The sequence below is a fragment of the Chrysemys picta genome, chromosome 11, assembly GCF_011386835.1.
Source record: "Chrysemys picta bellii isolate R12L10 chromosome 11, ASM1138683v2, whole genome shotgun sequence".
Taxonomy (NCBI): domain Eukaryota; kingdom Metazoa; phylum Chordata; order Testudines; family Emydidae; genus Chrysemys; species Chrysemys picta.
The window spans coordinates 73807264-73822294 of NC_088801.1; the positions used below are offsets into that span (position 1 = coordinate 73807264).

At 44.2% G+C, this 15031-nt stretch overlaps 1 protein-coding gene across 3 annotated transcripts in view; it reads right to left on the reverse strand.

Moving 5' to 3' along the window:
• IQCA1 (IQ motif containing with AAA domain 1) overlaps nucleotides 1-15031 on the reverse strand; it is a 151365-nt gene that overhangs the window by 22811 nt on the left and 113523 nt on the right. For 2 of the 3 annotated variants that reach the window (XM_042854528.2, XM_008172583.3), the window contains exons 14-15: nucleotides 11991-12098; nucleotides 6751-6950 (exon numbers count right to left, since the gene is read on the reverse strand). In XM_042854528.2, coding sequence (XP_042710462.2) covers nucleotides 6751-6950; nucleotides 11991-12098 — 308 coding nt within the window. The remainder of the gene's footprint in view (nucleotides 1-6750; nucleotides 6951-11990; nucleotides 12099-15031) is intronic. The other variant, XM_042854525.2, reaches the window with a different exon arrangement.

Genomic DNA, 15031 nt, shown 5'->3' on the forward strand with positions numbered 1-15031 from the left:
TTACTGATATCCAGGCTGGGGGGACCATCCAATGTGAGAGGTGCCTGCTGGTGGAATCTCTCAGGCAGCAGGTGGGAGAGCTACAGGAGGAGGTGGCTAGGTTGAGGAGCATCCGTATCCACGAGCAATTCCTCGACAGTGTCCATGTGGAGACAGCTGAGGTAGCTGTCCCAGTACACAGGACTGCTGATACACCACTGGTGGAGGAGGAGATGGCTCAGGGTGGACACTGGCAGCTGGTTACTTCTGGCAGCAGGCAGTGCTCCACCCTTGCTCCGAACCCTCCTGCCGTGGTTATAGGTAACAGTTATGCTCTTCTTGATACAGGAAAGAAGGAATCACTCCCTACAGTAAAGGAGGAGAAGCCTCGTACCCCTAAGGCTGGAAAGTCTGCTGCCACCACTGCGAATAGGAAACGTAGGGTAGTGGTGGTCGGAGACTCTCTGCTGAGGGGGACGGAGGCGCCCATCTGTCGCCCCGACATTTCATCTCGGGAGGTATGCTGCCTGCCGGGGGCCCGTATCAGAGACGTTACGGAGGCATTGTCGAGGATTATCCAGCCCTCTGACTACTACCCCATGCTACTCATCCATGTGGGCACAAATGATACTGCGCGGTGACACACTGAGCGGATCAAGAGTGACTACAGGGCTCTGGGAGTACGGGTGAAGGAGTTTGGAGCGCAGGTGGTATTCTCTTCAATTCTTCCTGTCAAAGGTAGGGGCCCGGGCAGAGACAGATGCATCATGGAGGTGAATGCCTGGCTGCGAAGATGGTGTCGCCAGGAGGGCTTTGGCTTCCTAGACCACGGGATGCTATTTGAGGAAGGACTGCTAGGCAGAGATGGCGTTCACCTTTCGAGGAGAGAAAAGACCCTATTCGGACACAGACTGGCTAACCTAGTGAGGAGGGCTTTAAACTAGGTTCGACAGGGACAGGTGAGCAAAGCCCACAGGTAAGTGGGGAACATGGAGACCGGGGAGATGGGTCGGAAACAAGAGGGAGTGTGGGCTATATTGGCAGAGAGAAAGGAGAGTCAGGACAAAACTGGGAGGAAAGATCAAACCAGTATCTTTGATGCCTATATACAAATGCGAGAAGTATGGGGAATAAGCAGGAAGAACTGGAAGTGCTAATAAATAAATACAACTATGACATTGTTGGCATCACTGAAACTTGGTGGGATAATACACATGATTGGAATGTTGGTGTGGATGGGTACAGCTTGCTCAGGAAGGATAGACAGGGGAAAAAGGGAGGAGGTGGTGCCTTATATATTAAAAATGTACACACTTGGACGGAGGTAGAGATGGACATAGGAGACGGAAGTGTTGAGAGTCTCTGGGTTAGGCTTAAAGGGGCAAAAAACAAGGGAGATGTCATGCTAGGAGTCTACTACAGGCCACCTAACCAGGTGGAAGAGGTGGATGAGGCTTTTTTCAAGCAACTAACAAAATCATCCAAAGCCCAAGATTTGGTGGTGATGGGGGACTTCAACTATCCGGATATATGTTGGGAAAATAACACAGCGGGGCACAGACTATCCAACAAATTCTTGGACTGCATTGGAGACAACTTTTTATTTCAGAAGGTTGAAAAAGCTACTAGGGGGGAAGCTGTTCTAGACTTGATTTTAACAAATAGGGAGGAACTCGTTGAGAATGTGAAAGTAGAAGGCAGCCTGGGTGAAAGTGATCATGAAATCATAGAGTTTGCAATTCTAACGAAGGGTAGAAGGGAGAACAGCAAAATAGAGACAATGGATTTCAGGAAGGCAGATTTTGGGAAGCTCAGAGAGCTGATAGGTAAGGTCCCATGGGAATCAAGACTGAGGGGAAAAAACCAACTGAGGAGAGTTGGCAGTTTTTCAAAGGGACACTATTAAGGGCCCAAAAGCAAGCTATTCCGCTGGTTAGGAAAGATAGAAAATGTGGCAAAAGACCACCTTGGCTTAACCACGAGATCTTGCACGATCTAAAAAATAAAAAGGAGTCATAAAAAATGGAAACTAGGACAGATTACAAAGGATGAATATAGGCAAACAACACAGGAATGCAGGGGCAAGATTAGAAAGGCAAAGGCACAAAATGAGCTCAAACTAGCTACGGGAATAAAAGGAAACAAGAAGACTTTTTATCAATACATTGGAAGCAAGAGGAGGACCAAAGACAGGGTAGGCCCACTGCTTAGTGAAGAGGGAGAAACAGTAACAGGAAACTTGGAAATGGCAGAGATGCTTAATGACTTCTTTGTTTCGGTCTTCACCGAGAAGTCTGAAGGCATGCCTAACATAGTGAATGCTAATGGGAAGGGGGTAGGTTTAGCGGATAAAATAAAAAAAGAACAAGTTAAAAATCACTTAGAAAAGTTAGATGCCTGCAAGTCACCCGGGCCTGATGAAATGCATCCTAGAATACTCAAGGAGCTAATAGAGGAGGTATCTGAGCCTCTAGCTATTATCTTTGGAAAGTCATGGGAGACGGGAGAGATTCCAGAAGACTGGAAAAGGGCAAATATAGTGCCCATCTATAAAAAGGGAAATAAAAACAACCCAGGTAACTACAGACCAGTTAGTTTAACTTCTGTGCCAGGGAAGATAATGGAGCAAGTAATTAAGGAAATCATCTGCAAACACTTGGAAGGTGGTAAGGTGATAGGGAACAGCCAGCATGGATTTGTGAAGAACAAATCATGTCAAACCAATCTGATAGCTTTCTTTGATAGAATAACGAGCCTTGTGGATAAGGGTGAAGCAGTGGATGTGGTATACCTAGACTTTAGTAAGGCATTTGATACGGTCTCGCATGATATTCTTATCGATAAACTAGGCAAATACAAATTAGATGAGGCTACTATAAGGTGGGTGCATAACTGGCTGGATAACCGTACTCAGAGAGTTGTTATTAATGGTTCCCAATCCTGCTGGAAAGGCGTAACGAGTGGGGTTCCGCAGGGGTCTGTTTTGGGACCGGCTCTGTTCAATATCTTCATCAACGACTTAGATATTGGCACAGAAAGTACGCTTATTAAGTTTGCGGATGATACCAAACTGGGAGGGATTGCAACTACTTTGGAGGACAGGGTCATAATTCAAAATGATCTGGACAAATTGGAGAAATGGTCTGAGTTAAACAGGATGAAGTTTAACAAAGACAAATGCAAAGTGCTCCACTGAGGAAGGAAAAATCAATTTCACACATACAGAATGGGAAAAGACTGTCTAGGAAGGAGTACGGCAGAAAGGGATCTAGGGGTTATAGTGGACCACAAGCTAAATATGAGTCAACAGTGTGATGCTGTTGCAAAAAAAGCAAACATGATTCTGGGATGCATTAACAGGTGTGTTGTGAGCAAGACACGAGAAGTCATTCTTCCGCTCTACTCTGCTCTGGTTAGGCCTCAGCTGGAGTATTGTGTCCAGTTCTGGGCGCCGCATTTTAAAAAAGATGTGGAGAAATTGGAAAGGGTCCAAAGAAGAGCAACAAGAATGATTAAAGGTCTTGAGAACATGACCTATGAAGGAAGGCTGAAAGAACTGGGTTTGTTTAGTTTGGAGAAGAGAAGACTGAGAGGGGACATGATAGCAGTTTTCAGGTATCTAAAAGGGTGTCATAAGGAGGAGGGAGAGAACTTGTTCACCTTAGCCTCTAAGGATAGAACCAGAAACAATGGGTTTAAACTGCAGCAAGGGAGGTCTAGGTTGGACATTAGGAAAAAGTTCCTAACTGTCAGGGTGGTTAAACACTGGAACAAATTGCCTAGGGAGGTTGTGGAATCTCCATCTCTGGAGATATTTAAGAGTAGGTTAGATAAATGTCTATCAGGGATGGTCTAGACAGTATTTGGTCCTGCCATGCGGGCAGGGGACTGGACTCGATGACCTTGAGGTCCCTTCCAGTCCTATAATCTATGAAAAGGGTTTCTAGAGGTATGTTAGCAACAAGAAGGTGGTCAGGGAAAAGGTGGGACCCTTACTGAATGAGGAAGGCAACCTAGTGACAGATGTGGAAAAAGCTGAAGTACTCAATGCTTTTTTTGCCTCGGTCTTCACAGACAAGGTCAACTCCCAGATGGTTGCACTGGGCAGCACAATATAGGGAAGAGGTGAGCAGCCCCCATTGGTGACAGAACAGGTTAAGGACTGTTTAGAAAAGCTGGACATGCACAAGTCCATGGGGCCGAATCTAATGCATCCAAGGGTGCTGAAGGAGTTGGCTGATGTGGTTGCAGAGTCATTGGCCATTATCTTTGAAAACTCATGGCGATCGGGGGAGAGGTCCCGGATGATTGGAAAAAGGCAAATCTAGTGCTCATCGTTTTTTAAAAAAAGGGAAGAAGGAGAATCCAGGGAACTACAGCCTCACCTCAGTCCCTGAAAAAAAAAAAAAATCATGGAGCAGGTCCTCAAGGAATCCATTTTGAAGCACTTGGAGGTGAGGAAGTTGATCAGAAACAGTCAACATGGATTCACCAAGGGCAAGTCATGCCTGACCAACCTGATTGCCTTCTATGAGGAGATAACTGGCTCTGTGGGTATGAGGAGAGCAGTGGACGTGATATACCTTGACTTCAGCCAAGCTTTTGATACAATCTCCCACAGTATTCTTGCCAGCAAGTTAAAGAAATATGGATTGGATGAATGGACTATATGGTGGATAGAAAACTGGCAAGATTGTCGGGTTCAATGGGTAGTGATCAACATCTCGATGTCTAATTGGCAGCTGATATCAAGTGGAGTGCCCAGGGGTCGGTCCTGGGGCTGGTTTTGTTCAACATCTTCATTAATGATCTGGATGATGGGATGGATTGCACCTGCAGCAAGTTCGCGGATGACACTAAGCTGAGGGGAGAGGTAGATATGCTGGAGGGTAGGGATAGGGGTCTTGAGTGACCTAGACAAATTGGAGGATTGGACTAAAAGAAATCTGATGAGGTTCAACAAGGACAAGTGCAGAGTCCTGCACTGAGGATGGAAGAATCCTACGCACTGCTACAGGCTGGGGACTGACTGCTAAGCGGCAATTCTGCAGAAAAGGACTTAGGGGTTACAGTGGATGAGAAGCTGGATATGAGTCAGTGTGCCCTTATTGCCAAGAAGGCTAACGGCATATTGGGCTGCATTGGTAGGAGCATTGACAGCAGATCAAGGGAAGTGATTATTCTCCTCTATTCGGCACTGGTGAGGCCACATCTGGAGTATTGAGTCCAGTTTTGGGCCCCAGAAAGGATGTGGACAAATTGGAGAGAGTCCAGTAGAGGGCAATAAAAATGATTAGGGGTCTGGGGCACATGACGTATGAGGAGAGGCCGAGGGAAATGCATTTATTTAGTCTGCAGAAGAGAAGAGTGAAGGGGGATTCCAAAGAGGATGGATCTAGACTGTTCTCAGTGGTGGCAGATGACAGAACAAGGAGCAATGGTCTGAAGTTGCAGTGGGGGAGGGTTGGATATTAGGAAAAACTATTTCACTAGGAGGGTGGTGAAGCACTGGAATGCATTATCTAGGGAGGTGGTGGAATCTCCATCCTTAGAGGTTTTTAAGGCCTGGCTTGACAAAGTCCTGGCTGGGATGATTTAATTGGGGTTGGTCCTGCTTTGAGCAGGGGGTTGAACTAGATGACCTCCTGAGGTATCTTCCAATCCTAATCTTTTATGATTCTATGATAGTTTCCTTTCTGGAGAAAAGGATTCTGAATCCATAATCTCTCCTGGGGATTCTGTCACTGGGAAAGGGAGATCTTATGTTTTTTGTCTCAATTTTAAAGGATTCCTCCTGGGACTGTAGGCCTACACCCTCATCAGAAATGTGAAGATCATGGAATAAGGAAGAAATTGGGCCCTGACTATGTCCATAAGTAAGGGTTCTGGATATGTTCATAATTAATATACATGGTTTCATTTCCAAGCCCATCATATATTCTTACATTTTTGTTCCTGTAATTCTAAGCTAGAATTCCTCTTTTCAAAATGACCACTACAGCTAACCAGACAGCTGTGTAGCAGAGAGCCACTTGTAGTGACTCCTGTGCAAGAAATATACACCCAACAATTGCTAGCATTATTTGACTACATGTTGCATCTCAAATAAATATTCCTAATTGAAGGAAACAGAAACACAGAACAAAATTTTGTTTTATATAATGCTTTTCATACTCAAGGTAATTCAAAGATCATTCAAGTGGTGACATGGAAAAACCTTACATCAAGTGATTTCCCTTGGGGCATTAAATCCTCCACAGTGGTTAACATATTGGTTGTCAGAACATTGTTTTAAGGAAATTTGAAAGCCATAAGGGAGTTTCAAATCTGGGATGTGACTTGTTTTGACCTTGGACAGTTGTGCCACCTTTTTGGTGTACTCTGACTCTGGTTCTTGGCTTTATTTTAAACCCAGAGCAACTGGCTTGTTGAAGATCTACTCTTTGAAGTTGAGAAAATGGGCATAAGGTGATTTATCATCCACAAGGGGAAGTGGAATGAAATGTGGACATTTCAAGGGCACCATACACTCTTACCTATTATAGATTCATTGATTTTAAGGCCAGAAGGGACCACTGGATCTCCTAGTTGGACCTAATATAAAATGCAAGCCATCTAATTTCACCCAGTTGCCCCTGGATTGAGCCCAGTATTTGAAAAGTGGAACTTATTTAAAAGAAAGTAGGATATGATTCCACAGGAGTTTTAAGAGAAGAAATAAAAAAAAAAGCACACAGACTAGTGAGAATCAGCTGTCAAAAAATACAGTACCTTGAACACCATGTGGAGCATCATTTGCAGACCACTCTTGCCTGGGTATTTCCCAGCAATGTTAGAGGCAGACAAGTTGAAGAGATTGGCTCCTGTTTCTGTGCAGAGGGCATGCACCAGCATTTTCTTTCCTACTCCTGTGGGCCCAGCTAGCAACAGGGCTTTCACCAAAGGAGCCTTCTCATGTACTGCTTGAGAACCTATAAAAAGTAATAAGGCACTATTATTGCTTTCATTTAAGTCTGCCATAAATGTAATGGTGAATGATTCTTCAGTTTTTCTTCCTGATAAATATTTCATAATGTGAACTCTTCATCTCACTAACGTAGAGCAAGTGGTGTAGAATTCACTTTACAGCTGTAGAATATGTTAGCCTTTGTTCGTGGCAGGAAAACCAATAGTACTGAACTTATTTTAATTGTGACTTCCAGCAAAATTCTTCTCAGGTCCACCGTTTCACTTTGCTTAATATTGGATATGGGCATTGAAATGAAATGAAAATGAGACACAGTTACATGCAGAAGACAAGCCTGACACTATGCACAGCACACATCTGCCTTCAATTACCCCTAACTGTTAACTGACTGCCTGTTGGCTGTCAGGCAGATGTATGGTTGTAGGTATACCTGTGGTCTAATTTAAAAGAGGAGACAAACATTCTACCTCAGAGCTGTTCCCCACTTCATAATTGGAAAGGGGAGGAAATACCTGTCAAATGTTAAAATAGTAGAATCTGTTATCTGCGCCAAAAATGACACTTTCCAACTTCCATAAGAAAACAAACTAATTGGAGTATTTTCCTGATGAGCGTTCTTCTGTAATTTAAAACCAGATGTCATCAGTCTCTCTTTTGCCCCTTTCTTCCCTCACTACCCTTTTTTTTGAAATTTTTCTCTTTATATATTTCTGCTTTTAGTAAGTGTGGGAGAGTCTGATCCCTTGATTGTAGGAATGGAATGTAGCTGACTGAGCTGGGCAATGACAGCACCGGGGAGTGGGATTGCTGTGTGTGTTAAGTCATGTCATTCTCCAACAAGGAAAGTTTAAGCCCTATCTAGAACTCTGCTACTTCATTTATGAGTAGAGGCATGGCATATACCCATTTAGTGGCTAATCTGCTTTCTGTTCTCTGCTTTTTTTTGTTGCGATAGTGCAGATGCTGGGTTCCTCCTCTTCACTTGCTCTGACAGGGAGGATGATGACCAATCACCATCCAAGATTTCACTGCTCTCTCCTTTGCTTCTCCATTTTAAGCTCTTCTGATCTGAAAGAAATGAGGTTGCCTGTTCTACCTTGATAGTTGGATCAGTGAGTATTGTTGAAGCCTGGGCTTGGAAAGCCAAATGGGGATGGTGTCTGCACTGTCCTAACAGAGCCACAGAAAGCAATTTAGCAGGGAAGGGGCAACATCACGTGTTTTTTTGTGGCTCTCTAGAGAGGGAGAAGGAGAGACAGAAGCCTGACTGAAAAGAGGGGGCCTGAGGTCATGAAAAGGAAGGGCCAAGCACCTCTGACTCTTTCACAGATTCCAATGTCAAAGGCTGATAGCCACCCCAGACACTTCTTTGAGGAGAATCTCTACTTGAGGTGAGCTTCTCTCCCTTCTAAGCAAGCTGAGCAGCTGTTTTCTGCTGCACTTCTGGACATTGTTTCAGCCACTGCTTTGCTCCACTGACTGATTGGCGATTTCCTCAGCAAGAGAAGGAAAAAGTGCTTAATGCTCCAATGAGAAAGTGCTGCTGCAAGAGGCGCAGGTGAGATTTCTTCCCTCGTTGAGAGCCAGATGGTGCAAGATGCGATGGAACAGAGGTTCATCCTCTGCATTGCTCATTGCTCTTAGTGAGGGAGGGATTGGAGAAAGGAGGCGTAGAGAGCTGGTAAATGCTGAATGGTAGTTGCCATTATGCCTCTGAGTGAGGAGGCAGGACCCAGCATCTGTGCTGTCATGGACAAAGCCACAAAAATATTTAGTATATTATGGTCAGCATCCCTTATAATAGAATTTGGACAGTTGACAGTAAACTTAACTGCAAACATATAAATTGCCTCTTCCTTGATGGTCCAATAAAATCAGTGCCTTTTACTCGCCACATAAAAACATGCCCTTATCTTGATGTAGAGATTACCACTCTAAAGTAACTTGAACAGTTCTGCCTCTCATCACATGCTGAGGGTTTTCAAACTTTCAGTCTGCCAGCTAATTGGTAGGGGGAAAAAAAGTCCAGAAGGTGAGAGCCCTTTGCAGGAGCTTTGCCAGTTCTGGAAAAGTTCTATTCCAGGTACTGAGAGCAAGAGAAACGCCAACTCCTACAACCACTACAGAAGAAGTGGCGACTGTTTAGCTAACAATGCTATTAAAAGTGAAAACAAACCCATCCATCAATGTGTTAATGACTTAAAGTAGCCAAATAAATTACAGTGAACGAAGTATTAAGATGAATGCCATTGTAAGCCTTTATTCCAGCACCATGAACCATGTAGTGAAGTTACCAACCTCTCAAGTTATATGAATATTTTTGGTCATTTCATACCAATTTATTACTATTCTACATTGATTATAATGGGTCAATAGAAACCCCTTTAGAGAACTGTAACTTCCATTAAAAAGTCTCCTTTCAACTGCTTATAATTTTCTGATTCCTTTTGGGCTGAAATTTTCTCTATCAAGTGAATATTTTTGGGAAAGCTTTTTCTCTCTCTATATATATCTATATACACAATGATTAACTACGGTAGTTCTGAGGCCAGTTAAGTAAAATGTCATCCATTAAATACCACCCAAAGGTGAAATAATTCCTGAGACTTTTTGGCTTCAGGCAATATATTTAACATACATTTGCTATTGCAAATACAGTCTATACTTTTACTGGTTGAGGGTATTTTTCCTCTTCCACAGTTTCTCTCCAATTAATGGGAGGAGGTTTATGGGCCCCTCTTACCTTGGCAGGAGCAGTCTTTGGGCTTGATTATCCTAGAAAATTAGGTTACAACATGACCTTACAGTGTAGACAGGGATGTCATGTTTATCTTTGTATTAGCTGGTTAAACCTATGGGTCTAGTAGAGTTAACCAATGACCAGCTGACGTGGTCTTAAAATGAAGGTCCCTGTCTATGTTGACTGCAAAGTTCCATTTAACGTAATGTTGGAACTCAGCCTTGAGGAGTCAAGTTAACTAATACAATCTAACTTGCTATGGAAGGACAAGCCCTTTGAGGGAAAGCTCTCGCTCCCGCCTTTCCAAATTCCCATTGTTGTAGGATGGGAAGAGTCTTCTGTATGGTGCAGCCTGCTCCCCTTGGTGCACTGGGCCCACCCTGTGCGCCCGTGCAGAGGGGGCTGGCACCATGGAATGCGCACAGTGTGTTCCCGTGTGTACAGCGAGAGCAGCCTGAGCGCAAGGATTGCATTTGTCCCTGGTTTTTATTAAAGGCACACACAAGGGAGGGGAGGGGAGGGGAAGAGAAGGCTCCCTGCTCCCCTCCATCCCAACACCAAAACAAGAGCCAGGGACATTCTGGCCTGAGGTGGAACAAGTGGACTGAGTGGCACAGAATGAGGCTACATAGGACTGAGTTGGCTGGCTGAGGACTTGCCTGTCCTCTGACAGAGGTCTCCCAAAAGTGAAAACATTATGAAAGAAAATTATAAATAGCACATGCAAAGCCCCTTTATGTAGTAAGTGCCTGTATTCCCCATGGTTGGCCTACAGCAGGGGTCGGCAACCTTTCAGATTTGGTGTGCAGAGTCTTCATTTATTCACTCTAAGTGAAGGTTTCACATGCCAGTAATACATTTTAACAAGGTCTCTTTCTATAAGTCTGTAAAGGTCCAGACTCACCCCTGCGGCTCCCCCTACTGGTTGCTTCAGGGAATCAGCTCATCCAGCTTCTGGAGCACCCTCTGCAGGCCAGTGATCCGCCTTGTCCCTACTTCTGGCCCCTGTGTCCCTCCCAGGACCTGGTGCCCCTATTACTGGGATGCTGCCCCTGGCAGTACCCCATAGGTCTGGGTCTCCCCTCCCTGGAGAACCTCCACCCACTATCCCCACCTTGCCTCAGCACTACGCCACTGTCAGTCACCAACTAGACCCCACTCCCTGGGGCAGACTGCAGTATAGGCCACTCATCATTGGCAAGGGGGGTTTGGACCTGCTGCCTTGGACTAGCCCTGGGCTGCCCTCTGCAACCCCCAGTACCCCTTGGTCTAATACTAGGCCACAGCCTGGGGCTTTCCAGGCTGGAACTCCCCAGCCCTGCTCCACTACAGGTACCTTATGTCTAGCTCCCTGCAGCCAGGCCCTTCTCTCCCTGAACACAGGGCTCCCAGTCTCTTATATAGGGCCAGCTGAGACCTGATTGGGGCATGACCCCAGCTGCAGCCACTTCCCCCAATCCGCTCAGCCTCCACACTGCCTGCTCCCTGGGCTATCTCAGGCCCTTCCAGGCAGGAGCAGGTGTCCACCCTGCTACAAAGTCTATAATATATAACTAAACTATTGTTATGTAAAGTAAATAAGGTTTTTTAAATGTTTAAGAAGCTTCATTTAAAATTAAATTAAAATGCAGAGCCCCCCGGACCGGTGGCCAGGACCTGGGCAGTGTGAGTGCCACTGAAAATCGGCTCGCGTGCCGCCTTCGGCATGTGTGCCATAGGTTGCCTACCCCTGGCCGAAAGTCATCCCGTCAGTCTTGAGAAAAATATTGGGGCAGACAGTATGTTTTAAAAAAACCCAACCAAGTCTTGTTTCATATTAATAGTGGCTGGCATTTAAAACTACAAGGACATTTAAAAGTGCTCTCTTTCAGCTATCTGGAATCTCCTCAGACTAATTCCTTAACTGCTCACCTTGTTTGGTGCCAAGTAACATTAGCCAGCTTGTAAAAGGTAAATTGCAACCTTAGCCCTTCCCTTAACTTGATTGATTTTAATCACTGGAGCTTGTTTTAGCTATTATCTTTCCCATGTGATTTCCTTTATGCGCTGCCATTCACAAACTGTTAAAATGCAAACAGAGATGGCAAAGAAATGCAATACCTGACAATAGCATGTGCATGCTTTTTTATACACTATTAAAATGATATGGCCTTCACTCAGAACACTTAATTGAAAAACAATTATACTGCAAAATGCTTTAGACTACAATCAATCAAGCACTGTCAAAGCTAGTAAAAATGTATGTTACTGGCAGGAAGCAAACCGTCATATTCTGCCCTTTAGTCATTTTTGCTGTGCTCTTACCTAATGGCAATATTCCATACAGTGCTATTAGCTGTCTGACATCTGTGAGAGAGGGCATTGGCTCTATATCTACCTGACGAAGCGTAGTCCCCAGATAGCTGTACTCGCCTGCAGGGAGGAAGCATGGGCTTAATAAATGTGACACTGTATTGTTATAAAATGCATAATTCAAATAATGAAAAACTACCATGGAATACAAATTTTGTATGCTCTGAGCAAACCCAGTTCTGCCATGGGAAAGGGACTCAGGTAGGGGAATGTTGCCATGGAATACAGGCCTAGAAGGAAAATGAAGTTAAGCACACATTCCTGTGCTGACTCTCCCTACTAAGCAGGTTGTGGAGGGCATGCAGCAGAGAAATAAGTCTTAAATAACCTTTTAAAGAAACTTTGTGGTTCACAAAAGAATCATTACTGACACCATAAATCACATCAATAGAGAATTTGGGGAGTTGAGATGTCATATTTTTGGAATCACCAATGAACCAAGATGTATCTAAGGGATTTCAAAGAGGGAAAAAAGGTTACTTAATTTTTTTTCCGGAATGCTGCCTGCCTCCATTATTCCCACCACATCTTAGTTAGTGGGGACACTCGGCACAGCAGTCTGTGTTCAGTTCAATGTTTGTTTTTCGCATTGCACTTCACCTTTTTTATTTAAACTTAGCACTGCTGCAGACTGAAGCAGTCTAAAACGAGAGTCCTGCCTCATCTCGTTAGAGAGCTGTAATCACATATAGGACATAGTGGGACAAAGATCCAGAAGGATGGGACACAAGCAAGAAAATTAAGGCTATGTCTACACTGGATCTGGAGGGGTAACTTCCAGCTTGAGTAGATGCATGTTAGCTCGCGAAAAATAGCAGTGTAGCGATGGGATGGGCTAGCCGCACCAAGTACATACCTAGGGTTTCAGACAAGATTGTACTCGTGAAGCTAAGACTACACCGCGAGCTGGAAATTTCACCTCCAGCTCCAGTGCAGACATACACTAATAGTGCAGGAAAAATACATTTAAGAAGGATTCATTTCTTTAGCACAAATAACATGTTCTGTACCTAATACTATTTTGCATTTTGATGATGATAACTTACAAATAGGAAGGAAGAGATCCAGCTTATCTGGGATAGATGTAAAATTAGGTATAAAATGAGAGAGAGTTGAGAGATAGTCATAGTTTGGGCCAGGAGATGGACAAGCACTGGCATAGCTTCCCCTCCCCCTTTGAGGGTAAAATTCATTTCAGGTTTTATCTTTTATTTAAGGAGAAATCAAAAGAACTAGCTAGAAATTAATCTTCAGAGATTTAATTAGAAGGCATCAAAGGGTTTAATTGCAACTGGCCATAAATCATGATGGATATTCTCTGACTAATTTAGATAAGGTCACCAAGAAAATTAGTTCAGCAATGTCGGTTTGTCATAGGGACGGACGTTTCAGTACCTTTACTCACTGTGTGGCTTCTGCCCTTTGTCTTCTCCCCCAGAACCGTGAGTGAGCGAGCAACCTTTCTAGGATTTCAGGACTCAGGGCTGAAGGGCACTCATTTATTTCTCTATGGGCTATAACTCTAACCTTGTAACTTTAAATGTTGCTTTTGATTTGATATCAAGCCAAAAATTTTAGGCCTCGCTCCTGGGAAATGCTAAGTACCATTTGCATCACTCTAGCAGTGCAAGTGGGACTTACAGCTGCCCTAAATGGAAAGCTGAGAATTCCCTGAACATGAGAGAATCTTCTGCTGGGGCAGGGCTGGCTTTGACAGCTCTATGCCTCCCCCCTGCCTACCCAGAGTAGGGGCTGTGTGGGGATGTGCTGGCTATGAGCACTCTGTATTACAGTGATCCCCCACCCAGTGTAGTGGCTCCTAGTAGGTCAGTGCTGCTTTTATGTAACTTAGAGCAGCCCTGAGGCTACCCTAAACTATGACAGGAGCCAAACTGACTCCTGACAGCTTCAGGATCAAGGGATTACAAAGATGGCTCAAAACCATCATTACCCCCCTACCCACCTCTCCAGTTGGTGCGCTTGAGGTTTTGGTGCTGAGTGTTTTATTAAAATTGTGAGGGGATGTTTTGATTTTTCCAAAATTCTACAATGTTACCAGCCACTAACTATCCTGTTGGCCAAGATGGTCTTTCAAAGTGTCTGTGATTGAAATGTTTGTCCACCATAAACGACCTTGGGAAGGACAGCTGATAGTGGTTGGGCGAGTGCAATAATAATGAAAAGCTTCCATTACTACTCTCAGCACTCTATGCTCTTTAATGAGTATGCAGTGACTAGAATACCAATACCAGCTCATTCTCTAGAGTGGGCAAGGACTCTGTTGGCAATAAATGCTGCTTTTAACAGTTTATAAAAACATGGCACTTGCAGCTGATATGAGAGACTCCAGATTTTCCTGCTTAGATATATACCATATTAATGGCCAGGTGCACTGTACGTTCTAGGTACTGACAAGCTCTTTAATTGTGGTCCTTTAAATTAGTGGGTTCTTCCCCTGATATATTGCAGCTTGTTCAGTTTTAGGGAACGGCCCAAAACAATCAGAGAGTGTATCAAGCCACGGTGCAACCTGTGAGATTGCATTTCTTCTCTGAACACTAGCCCCACTGCACTCAGTTCTTTCGATGGTGCTTTATCTTGAGGTTTCCTATCCGTGTATGTGAGGCTGTATAATATTGGCGACTATTTTATTTTCTGGAAAATATTTTGGCCACACTATAAAACACAAGGTCGCTATGCCCTCAGGTTCCATTGTCTTGCCAATATTGCCCGCAGCTGCTTGAATGGTAACTGACATCTGACAGCTACTGGTGACAGCCTAAAATTCAGAATTTTCAAACGTGGGTACATAAAGCCAGTGCTTACCTCCATAGTTAGGCACTTCAACAGTACAAATTGTGGGTACTGAGCACCTCTGAAAATCAGGCTTCTTTTGATTTGGGTGCTTAACTTTAGACGTTTGTCCCGGAATCTTATTGAAACTGCAACTGTACTTCACTTCATTCTTGACTTGACTGGTCATGGTGATTAGT